The 22,529-nt window shown below is 43.5% G+C and overlaps 1 protein-coding gene across 3 annotated transcripts in view; it reads right to left on the bottom strand.

The window, feature by feature from the left end:
• Window positions 1-22,297, bottom strand: part of rnf216 (ring finger protein 216) — a 41,740-nt gene extending 19,443 nt beyond the window's left edge. Inside the window, exons 1-13 of one of the 3 annotated variants that reach the window (XM_074696238.1) lie at window positions 22,139-22,297; window positions 21,256-21,388; window positions 16,647-16,777; window positions 15,307-16,539; window positions 15,143-15,219; window positions 14,727-14,832; window positions 14,458-14,619; window positions 5,774-5,885; window positions 5,496-5,632; window positions 5,206-5,256; window positions 4,507-4,644; window positions 3,112-3,260; window positions 852-930 (exon numbers count right to left, since the gene is read on the bottom strand). In XM_074696238.1, coding sequence (XP_074552339.1) covers window positions 852-930; window positions 3,112-3,260; window positions 4,507-4,644; window positions 5,206-5,256; window positions 5,496-5,632; window positions 5,774-5,885; window positions 14,458-14,619; window positions 14,727-14,832; window positions 15,143-15,219; window positions 15,307-16,539; window positions 16,647-16,777; window positions 21,256-21,322 — 2,442 coding nt within the window. In that variant the 5' untranslated portion in view covers window positions 21,323-21,388; window positions 22,139-22,297. Of the gene's footprint in view, window positions 1-851; window positions 931-3,111; window positions 3,261-4,506; window positions 4,645-5,205; window positions 5,257-5,495; window positions 5,633-5,773; window positions 5,886-14,457; window positions 14,620-14,726; window positions 14,833-15,142; window positions 15,220-15,294; window positions 16,540-16,646; window positions 16,778-21,255; window positions 21,389-22,138 lie in introns of all 3 variants that reach the window. The other 2 variants (XM_074696237.1, XM_074696236.1) reach the window with 2 other exon arrangements.
• Window positions 22,298-22,529: the final 232 nt, after the last annotated feature.

Here is a 22,529-nt window from a genome sequence, read left to right on the forward strand (position 1 = left end):
GAGGGACCAGCTTCAGGGGAGTGGACAGGGCAGCCAGCCAATCAGACTGCTGTGTGTGCATGTGTGTGTAGGCCGGTGGGCTTACAGAGTGTGTCAGTTACATAATGAAGCCCCTCCCTGTTCACAGTCCTAAACTATGTCCAACTGACCCTGACCAAGAGTAAAGACAGGAACACACCTTCTTTATAGTTTGTGTGTGTGTGTGTGTGTGTGTGTGTGTGTGTGTGTGTGTGTGTGTGTGTGTGTGTGTAGGGGGTGGGGTGGGGGGAATGTCATCGTCCACACTGCGGCTTCAGACTGATCTCTTTTAATGATTCATTTGATGTTCATTTGATTCTGCTTTGGGTCTGGTTTATAGAAAAGTGACAGCAGCAGAAATCTGGATCTTTGTTCTCTGTCTTTTGGTGTGTTCCAGAGCCTGAAATGGGATGCAGCTGCTGTGTAGGGTGGAATCTGTGAACACATGGCTCCACCCTCAGGTAACAAAGAGAACTACAGAAGAGTTTATATCCACTCATCCTGATTTACCATTAGACTGCAGAGTTTTGCACCTGAACACATCTCTCAGCAGCTGGAGCAGAGGTTTTACTAGCCTCTGCTGGTCCTGAGTAAACTCTAAACATGGCTCACTCAAAGAGCTGAAGGCCATGGAGAATAAAATCACTCAGTGTGAGGCTGAACTCAGGTTTAAGTTGCAAAGGGCTGAGGAGTAGTGAGCAGTGCGCCTGAGCAAGCACTAAAACTGGTCTTCTTCAAACCTCCATCTCTCTGAACCCAGCTGGATCCTCATCCCCCTGAATTCCCTCAGACAGCCCCACAGGGCACTCAGAGGAACGCTGAGTTGCACTGACCTTTCGGCACCGAGGGTTTGGACAGCTGAACAGAGACATGTCTTTGTCCAGCAGGGCTGGGAAGTTGCAGAACGGGCACCTGAGGGCAGAGAGGGGAGAGGGTTCAGGGTTATGTTTGGTCCTCGTCTGGGCCACTACCTTTTTGAAAACTGATTCAGTTACAAAGAAGACAAAGCTCTTGGATCAAATTTTTAAATGAAGCCAGCAAGGGCTGGGGGATATGGTGTTTTATCCGTATCTCGATATTTTTAGGCCATGACACGATATACGATACATATCTTGATATTGTGACTTAGCCTTGGGATGTTGCTTTGTTGCATACAATCGAACCAGATTGGCACACACTTGATACGTGCATTGATAGTAATTATGATTATTCATATTAATTTTGTTTCTGTTTTGATGTATGAACACATTTGACATAAATTTGTTAATAAAAAAAGTAGGAAAAAATCTTATTTTTCAATGTGGAAACCACAAACATGTGCAACGATTCATTTTTATAATTCAGAATGCAAATATATATTGCAAATGTCAAATACTAATGTACAAATTTAGCAAACAATACCGTTAACTATTTGCATTAAAACAGGATTTGTACAACTATTTGCAAAACCATCAGGTGTCAAAAAGATTTACAGAATAATTGCCATGAATTGCCTCAGTGCTCTGATACACAAAAACTACACTACACACTTAACTGATGGGTCCGGTGACACTGATACCTCAGCGTACATGGCGAGCTCATAGAATGAAGCCCTGTGTCGGTGCACATATCGCTTTGAGAAAGTCACGTGACCGATACAGCTGAAGTGTCACCTTTCTCACTGAGGTACCAAACTGTCTTTACAGATTGCATCTGTCAACAGGACGCGTCTTTGCTGAAACATTCCCATTTATTTTGAAGCACAATTCTTTCCTTAAAGCCATTGTGATACGCAGCCTGAAAAAAGTAAGGTTACCGCCTTGTGGGATCATTTTGATCTTATATCGCCAAATAAGGCAATTTTATTTCCTTTTTTCATCTGGTTCCTCATAGGTTCTGCTTGATATGAAGCCGGAGATCTTTCTCCAAAAACGTAATTGCCAAGACACAAAAAAGATATGTTCCTTTGATTAAAACTTTATTTGAAAACAAACCTCCCTGCCTCAAAGATAAGTGCATAAGCAACATCATCATTCACAACACTTTAACTTTGATTCACGTTATAACTTGTGTTCACATTATTTATTGACTTTATATTTTAAAGACATGAAAGATACTTAAAATTTAGATTTCTACACAATATAAAATGTAATAATTCAAATAATTTTGTGTGTTCTGGGACACTGAATCAGTACGCCACTTGAGTCTCTCAACTCTGTTTCCTGCAATGATGTTTAAGATCCAGCAGGTGTCCATATCGAGCAACAAAGTTACACAGTACTGACACAGTATCAATACAGTTTGGGTAATGTGCCGCAATGGTTCACGAGACCTCATCTACCCATCGCTACACTCGACACTTTCCTACACACAAACATGTTAAAAGTCACAAATGGATAAAAGCTCACTTTCTTCTCACTTGCTGTAACTCCCAAACTTCCCCTCTCCTAGCAACTATATAATTTTTCTGATTGGCTGAGGTGATGGACTATCGACCAATAGGAAAGGAGTGTCGTGTTTCACTGTTGTTGTTTTTTTCTCAATCTTGCCGGCACTTTCGGCTCTCTACACAGAAGCACTTGCTGTTACAATTTCATCCTGCACCAAACGCCTGACAGCACTCAGGAATTCGATTTTCCACATTCATTAACAGAAAACGTTGTCATGCTGGTCATCTGACACACTGGATCCAAAATATCATCAAATTATCGAGGCATTATTTATCTTTGAATAACTTTTCTTCGGTGACTGAATCTGTCCCCGCGTTGTCGCGTAGTGAGGGGGGGGGGTTTGTCAAGTCACAGAGTTCAGGAGGTGGAGCAGATGCTGTGTGTGAGAAATACGGACACAGAGAAAGGAAGAGGAGAAAAAGGAGCGGACTTGCGAACCGTGTGCAGAAATGTACTGCTTAATAATACGCAAAAATAGCTATAACAATACAAACGATAGAGCTATCTTTATATTGCGTAGAAGACATATATCAATATGATTAAGATATTGATACATTGCCCAGCCCTAAAGCCAGCTCTACCTCCTGTTCAAAGCACTTGGCCTTATGTTTAACAGTTTGTGTGTTTCAGTTTATATTTGAAACACAAAACTACACACACTCACCGCACAAGTTCATCGGCACAGGTGGCAGCCACCGCCTCCTCCGCCTGCCTCTCGTAGTATTTACATAGGATGTTCTCTGGGAGGACTTTCTCGAGCTCACACACTGGGTAGGAGCAGGGACAGCTGCCCTCCATGCAGCTCAACTCAGACTGGGACAAAAATACAGCAGAGACCACCAGTTAGGACCATGAACACCTGCACACAGATCACACCCAGTGTTCCTCCAGAGGAGACACACAAACGCAAGACTTCATTAAACATCTATGTTCCTTTAAATGACAACAAGTGACTTCATATGACCCGTGCACAGACTGTAAAATTAATGGGCGTAGTCTCTTTGAAGTCAGCTGTCTGTTTCTGAAATGGAGCTGTGAAACAGAATCGGCAACAGGGGCCATTTTGTAAGTGGGGTGGGCTTTCAGCCTCCACACCAACAGCTTTAGGGCGCCCACATGTCCGTCAGCTGAGCTGAGGTCTTAATCTCTTCTTACCTGCTGAGTTAGATTAAGTTCTCCTTTGTACAGTCAGTGTGTGCTGTTGGAGAGATCAACTGTTCAGACCTTTGTTGTCCCAGGCTGTAAACACGTTTATCCTGCTGGGAAACACATTTCTTTGGCTAAGGGTGGATGTGGTCTCTGGTACTTCTGGAGCCATCTCATGTGGACACTCAGCAAACTGCAGATTTTAACATCTCCACATGCTATCCTATTTTTTACACCAGAGGTTGCTGCATGGCTGTATATATGGTCCTCATATATCAGGAACTCAAATCCCACACTAGCTCTGAGTTCATGTACGCAAGTTTCAAGTCAGAGAGGAAAATCCATCTGTGAAGACTGTGGTGCGAGTACAGAGCATTTTCAGACTAACAGAGATTAAATTAGATATGACACCAAGGATGTTCCTAACATCTGCTTCTGCCAATCTGTAAAATACATCACTAATGATGTATGGTTCACTCCTGACTCTGTTATCATATCAACCTGACCTGTGTGAAAAAAACCGACCATCCACTCAAAGGCGATTTTCTGCATTTACTAATCAGCTTGTCTCATGCTAAAATACAGCACACTGCTGTGCTTGTGTGTAATTGAGCACAAGTGACATACTTCTCAAACTGACAACAGATAAAGTCAATGAGACCAGCTGTAGATTAACCAGTTTAACCAATATATGCTCCTGTTTGTATCCTTAATAGGGCTGGTGTGTAAATCATGATTGTCTTCAGCCGCCACAATTACCAACAACTTATGAGGAGAATGCTATGATTGGCTAAGGTACACATGTTTCAAAACGTTGCTGTAAGCTCATTTCTACACCTAAATCTGAGCCAGAGTCCATGTAAGGTTGTACAATGAGGGTCCGTGTGTGTATGACCATTTGTGTGTGTTGTACCTTCCCGGAGCCAAAGACAGCTTCCTGAGCGTATTTGATCAGGCACTCTTTGCAGAACAGATGTCCGTCTGAACACTGGGTCATCTTCTCAAAGGCGAATTCTCCGAAGCAGCAGCTGCACTCGATCAGCTGACCATCCTGCAGGGAGTCATGAGGTGAGGAGGACTGTCAGGTCATCTTGTGAGGTTTCAGACTGAGCAAAAAATCTCACCTCACTGTATGAGTGAGGACATGTCCACTGACTGAGGTCAAAAAAACAAAACAACAAAAGCTTTCAGAGAAACATCTACTTATTCCTGAGAGTCCCTAAAAGATATCTCAGCTCATTCAGCAGAGCGTGGAAATCCCACAGACACAGAGTGAACTGTTCACACAAACACAGTCTGATGGTCTCCCTTCTGAATCTGAGGTCTGCTTCATGATTCGAACCATTTAAGAAGCATTATGAAGTAAAGTTTGATCCTGTTAGCTGTTTGAACTGTGATGCTGGCTTCAGACTCAGAGGGAGCAGGTGTTCTTCAACATTTTTACAGCTCTTACAGTGGATCCAGTTTCTTTGCTGTGTGTGAGCGTTTGTTCATCATTTAAAGTATAAATTTAACATGAAACATTTAACAGACTAAATACAGGACAATACATGTCTGACTTCAAAAACTCACTGTGTTCCAAGAAATTCATCCTCAGTTTATATCATCTCACCTTTTTGTATTCATCCTCATTGACCTGCAGAGCCAGGAGGAAGTCCTCATGCTGCAGAAATGGGAGAGGGAAAGTTCACAGCAGCAAAAAAACCCAGAATGACCAGAGACCGAGCAGACTCTGAAACACACCACCATCGACTCTTTCTCCTCATCTGACTGAGTCTTAAGCCAACAGTCCCCTCCTTCCCCTCAGTGTGTGTGTGTGTGCGTGTGTGTGTGTGTGTGTGTGTGTGTGTGTGTGTGTGTGTGTGTGTGTGTGTGTGTGTGTGTGTGTGTGTGTGTGTGTACCTCTGCCCACTCCTTGGCCTTCTGCTGGTAGAATAAAAGCTCTTTCTGCAGAGAGGGTTCCAGGTTGTTGTATGTCCTGCAGTACCGACGGTCATTCTCCAAGAAATACATCCTCTTGTCAAACTTCGCTGAACCTGCTGGATGGAGACAACCGGTAGCTTTATCACTGAGCTGGTCCTGAAGTGTCCCCCTGAAGCTCAGGGGACTTTATCCATAAGATCACATCCACATTGCTTTGTGGAGTAGGGAAGAAGGTGAGTGAGGAAAAGTTCATTCACCATGCTCAAAATGAAAGTCGATGTAGCAGCGCTCTGAAGAGGCTCTGCTCCGCCGTCTCTTCCCTGAGGGGTCGCCTGAATCCTGCCACTTCTTCAGGGCTTCACATAAGGCCTGGAAGAGAGGGGGGGCAGGGTCTAGACATAAATACACATTTTGCAAGACTTAAAGACACTTTTTAAAATCATGAAGCTGTGGACTGGACTAAGAGACACATTATGAAAACATGTATCTAAGATTAGGACTTGAAGACAGGTTATGAAAACATGCAGCTGAGGTCTAACCTAAAGTCACGTTTCAAAAACATAAAGCTAAGGTCTGGACTTCAAGCTCAATACGAAAACATTTAAGCAAAATTCTGGAATTAAAGACACATTATAAAAATATAAGGCTAAGGTGTGGACTTAAAGACGTGGTAAGAAAATAAGAAGCTGAGGTCTAATCTCAAAGACACTTTATGAAAACATGAAGCTGAGGTCTGGAATTATACACAAGTTACAAAAACTTGAAGCTGAGGTCTGGACTTAAAGAGAGGTTATGAAGACATGAAGCTTAAGTCTGGACTTAAAGAAAGGTTATGACACAATGATGCTAAGGTCTGGACTTAATGACATGCTATGAAAACATGGGGCTTAAGGTAAGACATGCAAAACCAACAAGAGCCTGATGTCTGGACTTAATTAAAGACAGGTTTTGAAATCATACTGCTAAGGCCTGGGCTTAAAGACGTGGTAAGAAAACAAGAGAGGGGTATGGATTTAATGACGTGAAAAAATGAAGCAAAGGCCTGGACTCAAAGACACTTGAAAAAATGAAGCTGAGGTTTGGATTGAAAGACACATTATGAAAACGTGAATCTAAGGCCTGGACTTAAAGACATTTTATGATAACATTGCGCTTGGGCCTAGACTTTAAGACACTTTATGAAAACATTAAGCAAACATCAGACTTAAAGACACATTATAGAAACGTGAATCTAAAGTCTAGACTTTAAGACACATTATTAAAACATTACGCTGAGGTTTGGACTGAAAGACACGTTTTGAAAACATGAAAGCTAACGTCTGTCTTTAAAGCCACCTTATAAAAACATGAATCTAAGGTCCAGGGGGTATTCCACGAAGCTGGCTTAACTCAACGCCTGGCTTATTTTGGTTAACCAGGCTAACTTTAGTCAGAGTTTGGTTCCACAAACGGGGCTTAGGGCTAGCGTGGCTTGGTAACCATGGTAAATCAGCCAGCGCAACAAGAGTGGTCCAAGGCAGGCTTTGGTCAAGCTTACCGGTACCATAGCTTTGTCTCAGAGAAAGTCCGACAGGCTTTCAAAAGACGCCTTGTGAACTGCATGTCTCAAATCAAATTCATCTAAAACTGCAATGCATGATGTTCTTGGTCTGAAATATAAAGTAAGACCTTTGGGTAACTTTTCGAACACCTCCTGATCAAAACCCAAAAAGTCAAAGAGATTTGTGAGGCACCGCTTTCACGGTGCGTAGTCAAACTGAAAATTAAGATCAAGCGAGCTTTTGCCCTTCTGCTCCATGGGAGGTTTTCCATCCTTTCTGAGCTCCCCTTCTTGCTTTGCATATTGTAGCTCTACTTAAAACCTCATCAAGGTCCAAATGTGCAAAGCGTATAATTTTTCAACTGGTCCTAAGATTTTGATCAGGTCTGTAGGTGAAGAAATCATCTTCATCAACACGTCAACAGCTTTAATTTCATCAAGATTGGTCTCCTCTGGGCCACAGCAGTGTGAGAAGCTTCAGGCTGAGAAAAAAAAGCTCAACCAACACAGCAGAAACTCGATCATTGTTGATTTGACACAGGCCTACGTTAGCATGGTACTCTTGAACCAGCAGCGTGTCTGGCTTTTTTAATTGTAAGCATGCTGCCCTTTTATGTGATTTTCTCCATTGTAGTCCTCATACAACTTCATGAGGAGTTTTTGCTCAACTGAGGAAAATGTCTCTTCTCTTGGTTTTAACGTGATTTTGTCATTTTGACAATCAACACTTCAGGGCTTTTTATCTACCGTAGACGGGCACTAAGCCACAGCTTGGATTAGTCTTGCTTGAATAAGCATCTCTGAAAAACAGCTGAGCCTCGTTAGTGGAATGAGCTGCAGCTAAGATAAAGGCCATGTCCACACGTAGATGGGTATTTTCAAAAACGAGTATCCCCCCCTCATTTAAAAAAAAAAAAAAATACTTTCGTCCACACGCACCAGGTAAATCCACCTGTTAGTGCGGCTCAAGGCATGCCAAACCCATAATGGGCAGTGTTTTCCAGACATAAAACCTGTGCCTGCCAATCAGAGTGAGCCCCCGTCATTCAGCTGTGACGTTAAAGAACTGAAAACTCCATTTACCGGCGTCCACACAAAACCAGAGTTTTCCAAAATCTTCACTTTCAGAAAACATCATTTTTAGTGACATAAAACTGCGGTTTTGTGTGGACGACAGGAGTAAACTTATAAAATATATCCAGATTGCCCGGCTGCTTGTGGACATGGCCTACAGTGGCCGCTTATTCAGGCTTTTTTAGCCAGCTTTGTGGAATACCCCCTGGACTTAAAGGCATGTTATGAAACATGAAGCTGAGGTCTGAACTTCAAGCAACATTATAAAAACATCAAGCTAAGGTCTGGACTTAAAGGCACGTTATGAAACCATGGTGTTAAGGCCTTGACAAAGTCACATTATAAAAACATGAAGCTGAGGTCTAGACAGGAAGACATGTTATGAAAACATGAAGCTGAGGTCTGGACTTAAAGATAAGTTATGAAACCATAAAGCCAAGGCCAGGGCATGTATGCATGACCAGCCATTAGTGTAATACAGGTATACCTCACCATTACAGGCACTAATGACAGGAGTACAGCGCCTGTTTGGCCATTTATTGCTGTTTATGAGTGGTAGACATGCACTTTCAATTATGACGTAATCTGCACCTGTGTTTTTCATGATGTAATAAGTTAACAGGCCCATTATTTGCAGACATGCACGCAGCTAACGCTGCAGCCAAACGGGTCATTCCATAACAGAACTTTAGGACTAATAGTCCCATTTGTTTAATGACTGAACGTGCATATGGGCCCTGGTCTTAAAGACACATTCTAAAGACATTAAGCTAAAGTCTGATCTTACAGACACGTTATAAAAACATGAAGCTAAGGTCTGGACTTAAAGACACGTTATGAAAACATAAGCCAGAGATCTGGACTAAAATACACGTTGAAGCTGAGGTCTAGACTTAACAGTGTTAAGTCTAGACCTCAGCTTCATGTTTTCATTATGTGTTAAGTTAACACATAATGAAAACATGAAGCTGAAGACTGGACTTTAAGACACGTTGTGAAAACTTGAAGCTAAGACCTAGACTTAAAAACAAGTTATTGATAGGGATGCCCCGAAATGAAAATTTGTCGCAGAAGCCGAATAAAATATAAACGCTTGGCCGAATACCACGTATCAAATACAGAATATTGAATATTGGATGCAGATGCTAAGTTTTTCACTTTTTTATGGTTGTGCATTAATAGCTTGGAATAAATTCTTGGACATGTTCATTTTTTTTAATTAAATGTTTATAAAATATTCTGACATTTTTTGAATATTCCAGTAGCCTTTGCTTTTCAAAAAAAAAAAAAAGCACAACAAAGTTTTGTTTTTGTTTTTTTTATTCCAGACCTTCAAACAAAACAAAATATGCATTTAAAAAAAAAAAAGTTCATTAAAGTAGATCAACCCACAACAAATGAATAATTGTCCTTTTGGCACAAGTCTGCCTAGCCATAGTGGATAGGCAAATAATGTAAACAGAAGTCCAAAGTAAATCTCAATAAGTGTGTGCTTGTAACCTCAGTTCCACAACAGATTCCAGGCCAGAACAGATTTGTCAATAACAGTACCTTAGCTTCAAAATAAAAGGAAGAAAACTATGACATCTAGAACATCTTACAATTGTGACAACTTAAAACAACTGTGCCTGTATGTCAAGCCCCAAATAAGTTATTAAAGAAATCTGGCCAATGACTGAACCTACGCTGACCCCTGCTGAAGGCATTCCAACAAAAAAATGCATTCAAGTGCACTGAAAAAATCTATAAAAATCCAAGTGCACATAACAAATGAACTATTGTTCGTTTGGCATAAGTTTACTTAGCCTACTCCTTCAGGAACAGTGGCAGGTTCTTCTTTATGAACAGTAGCTTCTCTGCTTTGTCACATGTCAGTCTGTTCCTCCTCTCATCACAAACATTGGATGCAGCACTGAACAGCCTCCCATTACCTGTGCTTGTGCATGGAGCAGCCAAGTACCTTGGAATGGACACAATAGTGTACGTTCAGTTCATTGTTAACAAGCAATAAAAAAGAAATAATCCAGAAAATAAACCAATCCCTTTCCCGTACTATCAGCTTATTGTTTAAAATGTAACCATACATAGCCATTTCTCTTAAGCACTTTCATTGTCATCCCATATTGTTTTATATTGAATTAATTAAATTCTACCTTTTGATTTTACAACAGTAAACCACTTTGTAGTTACGTTATGAAAAGTACAGTAAAACTTATTGACTGTCATTACCTGGGTGCCATCTGTGCAGAGTCAAGAAAGCGGCCTTGATTGGTCCTCCAATATGCAAGGGGATTGTCACTCCTGGGGATGACGACCTCTGACCGGTAACAATCCATCTGTTGAGCAGTTGCACTTCTCTGCCTGGAATCTGAGCAGTTTTCCTGGAGGATCTCTTCGAACATGTAGGAGATTGAGGGCGCATACACTGCCACTGAGGTGCCGATTCCTCTTGCCTCTGCGACCTCTCCCCCCTCTCTTTGTGCGTCACTTCACTGTCTCCAAGTGGCTTTAATAAGTCCAATTCAGTCTGGACCATTTCCTTTATGCTCTGTTTTTTCTCCCCATCAATGTAGTGATTCTTATATTCAGGGACAAGCAAAGTCGCGATGCAGAACAGGAGCTCAGAGTCTGCCTGATCAAAACGTCTGTTGACAGCTTCTGACAGTGCACTTTTGGTGGTTTTGACTCCATGGTCTGTTTCAGTTTCTTTCTTGAGAAGACATGTGAGTGCTGCAAGTAATGGGATAACATCTGCTGCAGATGGATTGGATGAACTTATCTCCTTTGTTACCTACTCAAACTAGGTGAGAAGAAAGAGTGTGTTCTCGATTAACACCCACTGGTATGAGGTGTATGTAGCGGGCAGTTCATAATCTGCTACGTAGACAGCCTAGCCTCGTTTTTGTGCCAAAAGGCTCTCTAGCATATAATAAGTACTGTTCCACCTAGTGCTTACATCCTGCTGGAACCATTTTAGTGGCGACCCAAATAGTTCTTTAATCGACTGGAGTCGAGAATAAGCAAAGGGAGAATGCTTAAAGTGACATACAAAAAGTGACTACAATTTCCAGCCCTGTGGCTATGATATCCACAATACTGCGCTGACTTAACACATCCTGGCGCTGCCCAAGTAGCTGCCTGTTGCAGCAGCTCTCTCGTCAGTTTCTTGTAATTTTTTTCGTCTCTTTTTCGTAATCTTTGTATTTGGAGTGGATCATCACTTTGTATGGATCACTGTTGGTCATGGACACAAATTTTTTTTGGCTTCAGCGATATTTTTACTACTTTTCTCCTGTGTTTGTCTGGAGATCCTACATGTAACCATGGCTGCATTGTTTACATGCGAAATTAGCTGTTGGCAGCCTGTAGCATGTCAATGCTAACTAGTGTAGGGCTTGATTTCCCTCGAGCTGAGGAGGAGGAGGTGAGGACGACGTGCTGGTTCTCTGAGCTGGGAGGTGACGACGTGGACCTGTCCTTCCATCCATCGTTGTTGGGAACGTAGGATCTAGCTCCGGGGGATGGACGAGCTAGCCGTGCTAACCCAGCGGCATCGTGCTGTTCACGGACGTGGCTGACGGAGCTGACATCGGACGCTGGTGCCACATTGGAGGAGCTTCACCTGCTGTGAGCAGACAGGATCCAGGAGACAGAGACTGAACAGACTGCTGAAGAAGCTCAGTCCTGGACCCTGTGGAGGTGGAGACTGGCTGGCTGGAGAGTGGCGGACGAGTGGTGGACAGGATGTTGGCATCTAATTTCTTATGGACCTTTCTGCACTTTCTATACTCTTTCTTACTTTTGTTTTCTTAAATGCTGCGGTGACTCCTGAATTTCCCCTCGGGGATAAATAAAGTATTTTCTGTTCTATTCTATTCTATTCCTCGTTGACTGCTACTTGTAAAGTGTGGGCCATGCAACATATACTTTTCAGGTCACTGTCCTCCATCGCTTTGCCATCGCTTCTAGCACCATCCCTCAATACTGCATGTACTTTAGAGCCTGGTCAATGCGCCAAGTTTCAAACATCCTGGTGAATGCTTCGGAGATGGCTGCTGCTGTATGCGATCCTCTGAACTCCTGTGAGTGAAGTGCAAGCTTTTGTAACTTGAAATCCATACCAACCCATTGCGCAGTTAAACTCAGCATGCTGGTGGGGCTGACATCCGAGCTCCATATGCCTGTTGAGAAGCTGAAGACAGCATCCTTATCTTTAACCAAGAACTCGTGGATGCGAGGTGCAACACTGTTGTACATTTCCGTTGAGCACACATTCGAGAAATGCCGCCTGCTCAGTATTGTGTAACAGGGCTCAATGTGCTCCATAAGCTTCCGAAGGCCAGTGTCCTCCACAACACTAAACAATTACCACGAACTCCATGACCTTCTTTGTAATCCCGTTTGCTTTAACACTGCCCTGTGCGAACTTTTTTGTCTTTTCAAAGATGTTGGCCATAGACGGAGTTGGGGTGCTGAGGCCAAAACGCTTTCCTTTTAGCTGCTGCAGCCGTCTCGCTCTCTTGCTCAGCATGCTGTTCAGGGTGTTTGGCTTTTAAATGACAAATTAAGGCCTGAACCACACGTATATGGATATATTCCTAAACGCACATTTTCCTGTCCGATTGGGCCTCTCAACCACACGAACACAGCGATTTCACCCACATAAACAGAGATTTTTAAAAACGGATAAAAAAGTGAAGAATTAAAAAAATATCCGGTTGAGTGGATCCGTGTAGCGGTGTTAAACGGAGCTGGTGTTGACGCGATGACATCAAGCGCCTAGCAACAAGTCACTGTGTTTGACTGCGCATGCTCAAAACGTTCTTCTTCTATGGTTTTCACATTTTGCTAACCTGCCACTTATCGGCCAGGCATGGCATTGCAGGCTTCTGAGGTGATCGTTTCCAGTTTGGCCTCTTCGCATGGACAGAGATTAGAGGTAGACCGATATATCGGCCGGCCGATATATCTGGCCGATATTTGGACATTTGTCTCTATCGGCCATTGGCAGTATTTTCTTTTAAAAAGCCGATTTTTGATCCGTTGTATAAAATGACGCAATTTTTGATCAGGCACAAAAAAGATGAGCACCTCAAACTTGTGGAACCACTTGGATACATTACATACTTTTGTTCAAATTATATTAATAAGTTTAAATTTCTTTTTTGACATTTTAAGAAGAGTGTGAATGTTTACTACTGCTTGTTACATTGTGTGTTTACTCAGACAAAATATTTCATTGTTTTGAAAGCTGAATAATTGTTCATAGGACTGGACACGACTTGTAATAGATTTCTTTTAGTTGCTCAGAAATTGCTGCGTTTCACAAAAATGTGATAAATACATATTTATTTAACTATAGGCCTGAATATCAAATTGGAAAAATTGGCTACGCATATCGGCATCGGCTGCCCATATTTGGAAAGCATCGGCATCGGCCCCCAAAAAACCCATATCGGTCGACCTCTAACAGAGATATTTCTGTGGTGTGGACGGAGATTTTTTTTTAAACAAGGACAAAGATATCCGATCAAAAAAATATCCATATACGTGTGGTTCAGGCCTAAAGCAGAAGTGCTAAAAGTCTTTGCTGAGCAACCCCCTCTAGATATTTTGTCGAGCACTCTGAAAACTGCAAGTCTTTTTTCGCTCTCCAAGATTTTAAAATGCCTCCAGACCGCAGACATTTTCCCAAATGTAGGAGGTCACCGCATCACGTTCGGTTATGTCATTGCGTCACGCACTACTATTTGCCCTTGCTTTCAACTCACTTCACCAAAGGCCGAATGTGGCTTTTTTTTGCAATATTTGGTTACAGAATATTCGGTGCATCCCTACTTATTGAAACTTAAAGAAATGGTCTGGACTTAAAGACACTTTAGGCAAACATTAAGCTGAGTTCTGGAATTTAAAGAAAAGTTATGAAATGATGAATCTAAGGACTGGACTTAAAGCAAAGTCATGACCAAAAAAATAAGAAAAATTAGGTCTGGACTTAAAGGTAAGTTATGAAAACATGAACTGAGGTCTGGACTTAAAGACACATAATGAAAACACATAATCAAAACATTAAGCTTAGGCCTGGACATTCTTTACCACGTTCACCTTTTCTTCTCACAGCTTGTTAGAAACTGAAGAATTGACATGTTGAACGGACACACCTGTCACACGTAGTTCTTCAAGCCGAGCCCTGACCCTGCTCTGTCAGTGCTCAGCTTGAAGCAGCTCTGTCTGTCAGGGGATCCAGGCAGTCTCTCTGTGGATCATCCAGACTGATTTTGTGATTAGTCAGTTTCTGTGCTCAGCGGGAACACAGACAGCACAAACCTTGCGTGTGATTGCATAGTGTCCCTTCAAAGCGTTGAGAGCCCATTTGATGTCCTGACAGCTCAGCATTCTGAAATCTGCCATGAGCAGATCAGCGGCCTGCATCACAGCCTCAGGCCCCACTGTGCCGAGGCTGGGGTAGTCAAAGAGGTTGTCTGTCACCTGAGAGGAGCCCAGAACATGCATTGTTAAACACTGAGCTGTTTCTGAGGGTCTGTCTGAGCTGGATCTGAATGAGGTTTAGTGTCTGAACGCCAGCTCTCTCTCACCTCAGTCTGAGCTTCTCCGGATTCCAGGAGGATGCTGGTGGGGCCTGCTGAGGCTGAGGTCTCCCTCCTGGGGTAGTCTGGATTCTCCAGCAGCATGTTACAGATCCTAAAAGAGCAGAGGAGGCAGCTTCATGTGAACAGGCTCCCTCACTTACACTAATACCCAGTTTTAACCTGGTGGAAGGTTTTCAGATTCCCCCTGAAGGAATGAAGACACATCAGAGCATCAAATCAAATAAAGCCAGACACTACTGATGCTTCAACAAACCCTAAAGTGATCTGAGGCGGACCAGACTGAGCTGTCAGAGACCCCAAAAGGTCTGCTGGTTTTTAACTCTTTCATATTTAAAGTCTTATTGAGTCATTGAAGAAAGATCTGATCTGTCAGTGCAAGCTGGACTTCATGCAGGTCTTACACATTCAGGTCTTTGATGTTGTTCTTTTGGATCAGCTCTGCTATAAAGGCTTCCTGGACGTCAGGGAGGAGGTCCAGCTGCAGAAGACAGAGAGGGTACAGGTTTAAACCCCTGACAGTCAGAAGACCCCTGAGACCCACACACACACTTACCACTCCAGAGACCAGCATTCTGATGTGGGGCTGTTGCTCGGCCCTCTCTCCAGAAGCAGAGGGACCGGGCCTTGCGTCCTCGATGCGGGGAATCTCTTCTGGCGCTGGAGGAACAGCAACAAGAGCAGAACCTGGATGAACCCGTTCTTGGTTTTGAGCTGGGAGCAAAAGATGAGCATCCTCCCCGCTGTGGGGGGCTGAGGCTGCAGGAGCTGGATGAACATGAGGGTGCGCTGCACTTGGGCCCCCAGCTGCCTGGCTCCCAAGGATGATCTTGTGGCCTGCCTCTGGAGGTCCAAGTCTCTCTGGGGCCATGGCTATCAGCACAGCAGGAGGGATCAGCTGAGGGGGTAGAGCAGCCTGGACTGGAGTCTGGGCAGGGGACTGGGCGAGGGGCTGGGGTTGGATCTGGATGAGGTTGCCCTGCATGCGGTGGGAGGAGACTGGATGCAGCAGGTTTTGGGTTACAAGAGCAGGAGCTTGATCACAAGGCTGCAGGGGAAGGATCAGGACTTTCCCCTGCTCCACCTTGATGAGTTGCTGATGTACAGTCACTGTGGACTGGGTCTGTGTGGATGGACCAGGCTGAGGATTGTCCTGTAAATGAGCACTCGCTGTAGCATCCTCTTGAGTCTGTGTACAAGAACTGGATCCTGTTGTTGGGACTGAGCAGGATGCCTGTGAGGCAGAGCTGGAGCTCCCTGCCTCAGGGAAATGTCCTGAAGAGCTGGGCTGAGGCTGCAGGAGTCCAGATGTGCTGGACTGAGGCTGAGGGGGTCCAGATGTGCTAGAATGAGACTGAGGAAGTCCAGATGTGCTGGGCTGAGACTGGGGGAGTCTACATGTGCTAGACTGAGGCTGCAGGTCTTGTATAGGTCCTCTGGCTGTGATGGAGTGGGTCTTTGAGTGTGTGGATGTAGACGGGGTGTGCAGTGTACGTGAAGGGACTGCATGGAGCTCCACTGCAGTGCTCTTAGTGCCCTGCAGCTCTGAGCTGGTGTGTGGTTTTGGATGGGAGAGTTTGCATGAGGATGGGTCCAGGTGTGGCTGCACATGAGTTCGTATGGCTGGCCGCGCTGAAGGGGTGGCCTTGTTGTCTCTGGAGGTAGAGGGAGCAGAACTAGGGTCTCCTGTGGGAGCACTAGAGGCTGAGCTACTGTGACCTTTCTCAGGAGTGGTTCTGTGAGAGGTGGCACTCCACTTTGCTGCTGGGCGGATCACGTGTCTGCGTGCAGGAGTCAGGGGCTGCAGGGGGACAAAGCAGAGCAGATGAAAACCTGCGGTTAGCTTCTCAGTCCCATCACAGGAGAGATCAATATCACACACATCAGAACTTAGACACTTGGCTTCACCTCCAGGATGCTGACGTCGTCATCATCAGCATCGTCTGGGACTAAAACTGGGCTGCCGGGTACCAGAGTCACAGGTTCTTCGTCCGAGTCGTCAGAGATGGTGATGAGCTCTCTCAGACGGGGTCGAGGGCCTAAACAGATACAGCCTTGTGTCAAAGAGCAGAGACAAGCCAGCAGGACTGCACTAGCAAGGGTTAACCAAAGGTCACACACACTCACAGGAACGGTCTGAGAGGGCAGTCACACTGGCCGTCCAAACCATGCTGTGCTCAAGCACAACTGCCGCCAGTTTAGTACAGTTAGCAGATCATGGCCTGCCATCCTGGAGATCAGTGTCAGTAATCAGGCAGACTACTGCTTTTTTTAACCCATATACTGTACTGTGGATCAACAAAAGTTGATTTTATCTTGTAAAGCTGCACGTTAGAATGCACCATTATAGTACAGTGAAAATAGGGAGTCAGAACACAAGTGCTCGGGCATGTGATTAATCTTTTCTTGTGAACGTTGATTGTCTTATATGTTATGCTACTTGTGGTCCTACTGTGATATATTAATACAATTGTAACAACAACATCGGTGTTTCAAATGTAATTCTGATGACAGCCCTGGTAATGCCTTTGTTACGTTTCTCAATATACTCACACACCCTCCTGCCAGTCCTCTTGGAAACGGTCTCTTTGAGGACCACAATAAATTTTTCTTTTACAGTTCACATTTTTCCAGATGGTCTTTTTGATGTGTGATCCTCCGACATGACGCTCTGTAGCTCCATTTTTTTTAGTTTGGTCCACTTTGCTTTGGAAAATAACCACACCTCTCAGTGGCCCTCATTTATCAATCTTGCGTGGGAATTTGTGCAGATCTGGGTGTAAAAATCAGTTAACGGCAACGTTCACATTTGATTTATGAAACGTGCGTACCAGGGCCAATCACGGCGTACGCCTGATCAGCTGTTGATAAATGTGGCGGCTGAAAACAATCGTAATTTACATAACACGCCCCTAAATATTCAAGGTTCTGCTGGCTGAACCCACAGAATTTACAACATGGAGGGACGCATTATGGGTAAAAGGGGAACAGATCCATGCCGGTGATCAACAACGCCATAGCAACAGGTAGGGAGGAAATGACACTGCGTTGTTTGGCAGTCGGAAAAAACAGAGCGAATCAGAAAAAACTCACCTGCAAGGAAATCACTGCAGCTGTCAGCAGCGTGGATGTGACAAACTAAACTACAACAGAGTTTTAAACATTTAATTTAGGCTACACATCTTTCTTTTATACCTTGATTAATTAATCCGTCATGTCTGACTGATAGAAGCCACAATATTATTATTTGTTTCCGTTCAGGTTCAGAAACGTGGAAAGTTGTCTTTTAAAGATGTGTTTGAGCTCTGAAAGAAGCTGCAGACTCCAGCCTGAACCTAAAGAACGAAGCTGTAGGAAAGGACAGGCTGACCCCTGACCTAGAGCTGGGGGGGGGGGGGTTATCGAATATACTCAATGTATTGCGGGTTTTTGCGCGAGATAAATAAAGTGACTATATCGCAATCATAGAGTACAAACAGCAGACAGCGGAACGTAAATCTCTTCGGTGATTTGCTTGTTTCACTCTCTGCTGCTCAGCCAGTGCTCCTCTCACAGCAAGCACCACGCGCCCCCGCCCACCCAGGAAAACTATCCTGCACATGCGTGTTTTGGTATTTGGAGAGCAGAGAAGAAAGTCGCTTGCACATCTAATCAGTCAGGGGTTGTGGGTTCCCAGGGCTTGTTTACAAGAGTGTAGTTGCTTATTTGGTTTTGCTTTGCTGCCTGTATGATCCCACCGATTCTCTTCCAACTCTCCACAACAAGAAACGCAACATGTTTTTGAGTTTCACTTTTGCTTTTCAGCACACTCTGCCTCCCCCTCTCTGAGTGCTGTTCAGTCATGGTACTCAGCTGTGCACTGCTCGAAACATGACAGCAGATGAGTTTGATGCTATTTTACAGCTGAACACCAAAATACTGCAAGCCGGAATATTATCAGAAGACAAACCCAAATGCAATACAATTCAACCAGACCCCAGGCTCAAAGGCAGAAGTCACTAGAGTACTTTCAGCATGACCAACATTATCCAGGTAGCTACTTTATGGAAATGAAAGTAATACTGTCTCCAACTTTAGTTCATGATATTTTTAAAGTGTAGTATAATATAATATAATAAGATACAATATAATCAGCCAGTTGGATAAATCTGAATGAATTATCTTACTGGAAATAAAATTATGTTACCACTAGTGGTGGGACTTGATTTAAAAAATTAATCGAATTAATTATGCCATTTGTAATTAATTAATCGTAATTACCGTAAAATACCAAATAAACGCCGGGTTCCAATTAAACGGCGGGTTCCAAATAAACGCCGGGTGTAGCAGCACATTTAGACGCCCATTCCAAATAAACGCCAGGGGTATGGTAAGTTACTCGGCGCAGCCTACGAGCCGCAGTCAATTTCTTTTGTTTTTTTTTTCATTCCATGGTTGTAGTTACAGAACACACATGCAAACGCTGAGCTCACAACTGACAGTTGACTCTAAAAAACTGATTTTTGTAAAAGAAACATAATCAGACTGCACCTTATTAGTAGTGGTGCAACAGATCATGATTGATCTGTGATCCGTTAGGATCGCCATAATCGGTTCGGCACACACATGACCCTACAGCAGTGTTTTTTGTGCAGCATAAGCCCAGAGCGCTCGCACCAAACACCCCATCCCTGCTCGTCTGCTTGTCTGCCCCGTTTGAGTGTAGACTCAGATGAGCCCATATTTTACTTGACCCAAAACACAAATAAATGGACTCCCACCAAAAAAATCTGATATTGGTCTGCATTCACGCTTTATTTAGAGAATTTTCAGCGCGTTGCTTTCACACAAAAACTCAGCTAAATAAGGCTCTAGCTCTCATCGTGTCGTAAAAAGGCGCTACCTCTGCTGCAGAGCCACAGCTGGCTACGAGGCGCTCGCCGCTTAGTGTATCAGTCCACGCGTGGCGTGCCAGATATTAACAAACGCAGGTAGTCTGCCAGGTCGAATTATGCAATAACAACGTAAAGATGAGGAGGCTTTGAAAAGTCAAAGAAGAAGACGTTACCACTTCCGCTGAATGTTATTTTCTTGGAAAGAAATAAACGCCTGTTCCAAATAAACGCCCGGTCCCAAATAAACGCCTGGTCTGCTCAGTGATTGAAACAAATAAACGCCCCGGCTACTATTTGGTATTTTACGGTAATCGCATTTTAATCACATCAATATTTAACATCAGAAGCAACACTTTTCAATTGAAACAGATTTTGTAGAAGACTAAATCATTGAATATTATCATACAGAAGTTTAAACAACAAAATCCTGTTTATTTTGGTTAGAAGATGTTTTTTTGGTGGACAGATTAAAAAATAATCTAACTATTTACAGGATTTTTAATTAATTAATCTAATTAATCACATTTTAATCTTATATCTGCTCAAGGTCCCCACATAAAGAATTTGAATTCTAGGGCATTACAAAATTATAGTGCGTGACTAATGGAATGAATACACGAAAAAGAGAAGAGTTGTAAATCCTTTTTTTTTTCAACTGGACAATATTAATTAAAATGTCCGTGTTCCCTGCCATTGACATTCGATTACTGTTTACTGCGTCTATAGAAGTAAATTATATTTTTCAGCAGAGGGAGGAGGGGTCTGGTGGAGCTTGTCAATCAAAATCCTGCTCGTAAACTACTGTGGGGGTGCGCTCTTTGGACGAGAGCTCAGCATGAATATGAGGAGAAATGTGAGATGACAGAGACACAGAGAGACGCTGCGAGTCAGAAAAGTTCAGGCAGCTCACACTCCGACTGAGGATGTGTCGCGGTAGTTCAGAGAGAAAGAGCGGCGCCATCGTGAGAAAAGACGACGGAGATCATGGAGAGGATCAAAGGATGGAGCGCCCGAGATGAACACGATCAAAAAAGTTTGATATTTCTATTTTTTGGACCAAAGACAAGAAGAAAGACATAGAAGAAGAGAGTCAACTCTTCTTAAGTAACTTTGATGTTTACATGGTCATAGAAAACAAGATTATTTGGGTCTTAAAAGATTGTTCAAGATGCTCTGAAATGGCTGGCAGCCCATGAGTTAATCTTGCATTGATTTTTATAACGCTTTTATGTGTGGTGTAATTAATTAATCTAATTAACGCATTAAAGTCACAGTCCTAGATACTACGTAAAGTTTTCTCTAAAATAAAAGGTTTGCTAAACTTCACCTGATTGAGATTTCCCCTTTTTATATTCAAATTTTAGAAATTCAACTAAAAGGTCTGAACCATTATACTGACGTCATTTTGTGCATCGAAGGGTTGGATTTAACATTAATATGGTGATTTAGAGGAGAATCGAGATATAGCCTACAAATATCAAGATATTGGATTCTGGCCATGTCGTGCAGCCCTACCCTGACCCCTATTGAAACCCATCTCTGTAAAACGATGCCTGTACAGAATTTAAAATAGGAGTGTGTGAGACACACACACATTGACTGTCACTGTGCCAGGACGTCATCATTTGAGGAGTTTGTCTTACCTTGGCTGCGGTGGACATTGAAGCTCGCCAGGTGAATAACCTCGTCATCGCTGCCTCCATCCGCCATGATGACACACACCTCCCAGCTTCCTGAATCAGCCCACTCACACACTTACTGCACATTCAATCCCATCTACACATACATACAAACACACAGATTATTTATGCTGGTAGGCCACTGTAGGTGTTTCACTTTCACTTTGACACGTTTCCACAGCATATAAATTTAGTAAGCTAAAGAGGACGAAAGTGAAAATTGTCTGATGCAGATGCAGCTCAAAAAATATTACGACAGGTAGCTGCATTGAACAAAGTACACAACAACACAAAGTAAACAACGGATCTTATATTACAGACAGACTGGCTCTTACATCAGCTTTAGGGGGTTTGGGTCTTGGGTGTCTACAGTCAGCTTGCTAACAGCTGACCTGTTTGGTCAGATATGAACACGGTGGCTAGAGCGTTCACTTTTCCAGTTGTGCTTCTCTGGATCGACTTTCAGCAGATCTGAAGTCAAAGTGAACCCTGGATGATGTTTCAGATCAGAAGGTAGCAGCCAGCAGCTGTCAGGGCTCCCCTCGACTCATCTTCGATTGTGACATTAGCTTTAATACGGAAAAACTATCCTCCAGTTTTCAATGCTGAGGGCACAGACAAAGAATCAGAGCCGTAGTTGGAAGTAATAGATAATTTAATGGATCATTTACCGCCCTCACACACAAGCCAATGCTAATGATAATAAGCTTGGCTTGTTAGCCAGCTACCTAGCTAGCTAGCTAGCAGGGTTTATCGCAAGCAGGGTTTCTTAAACACTTGGAAATGAATCCACGGCCTTTAACGGTTGTGTTTGTAAATACACATCCAGGGAAGTTAGATACCGTACCTTTGTGAAGAAATCCAGGACGAAACGATTTGTTGTTAGACCGGAAATATGCGAGTACCGAAACAAACTGCCAAAACCAAACCAGCAGCGACGTCACGAGTCTTCTTCTTCATGTGATTTTCCGGCAGTTAAGACGCATGAAGGCGTATTACTGCCCTCCACAGGTAGCCGGGAACTGAATGGGCCTTTTCCAAACCGCCCCCTACACACTCTGGCTCAATCGCAAACCGCCCCCTACACACTCCGCTACACATAAACCCTCCGTTTGGGGGTTCTCGCGGAAGGTCCACGTAGTGCGGAGGGAGAGTGGATCATTCAGCCCTTAAACAGCGAGCCTGCATCGATACACATTTCGACGACTTTGACAGGAAGTGCAACGGCGAAATGGAGG

This window comes from Halichoeres trimaculatus, unplaced genomic scaffold (assembly GCF_033239565.1).
Source record: "Halichoeres trimaculatus isolate MK-OKI-2021-1 unplaced genomic scaffold, fHalTri1.1 fHalTri1_scaffold_20, whole genome shotgun sequence".
Lineage (NCBI taxonomy): Eukaryota > Metazoa > Chordata > Actinopteri > Labriformes > Labridae > Halichoeres > Halichoeres trimaculatus.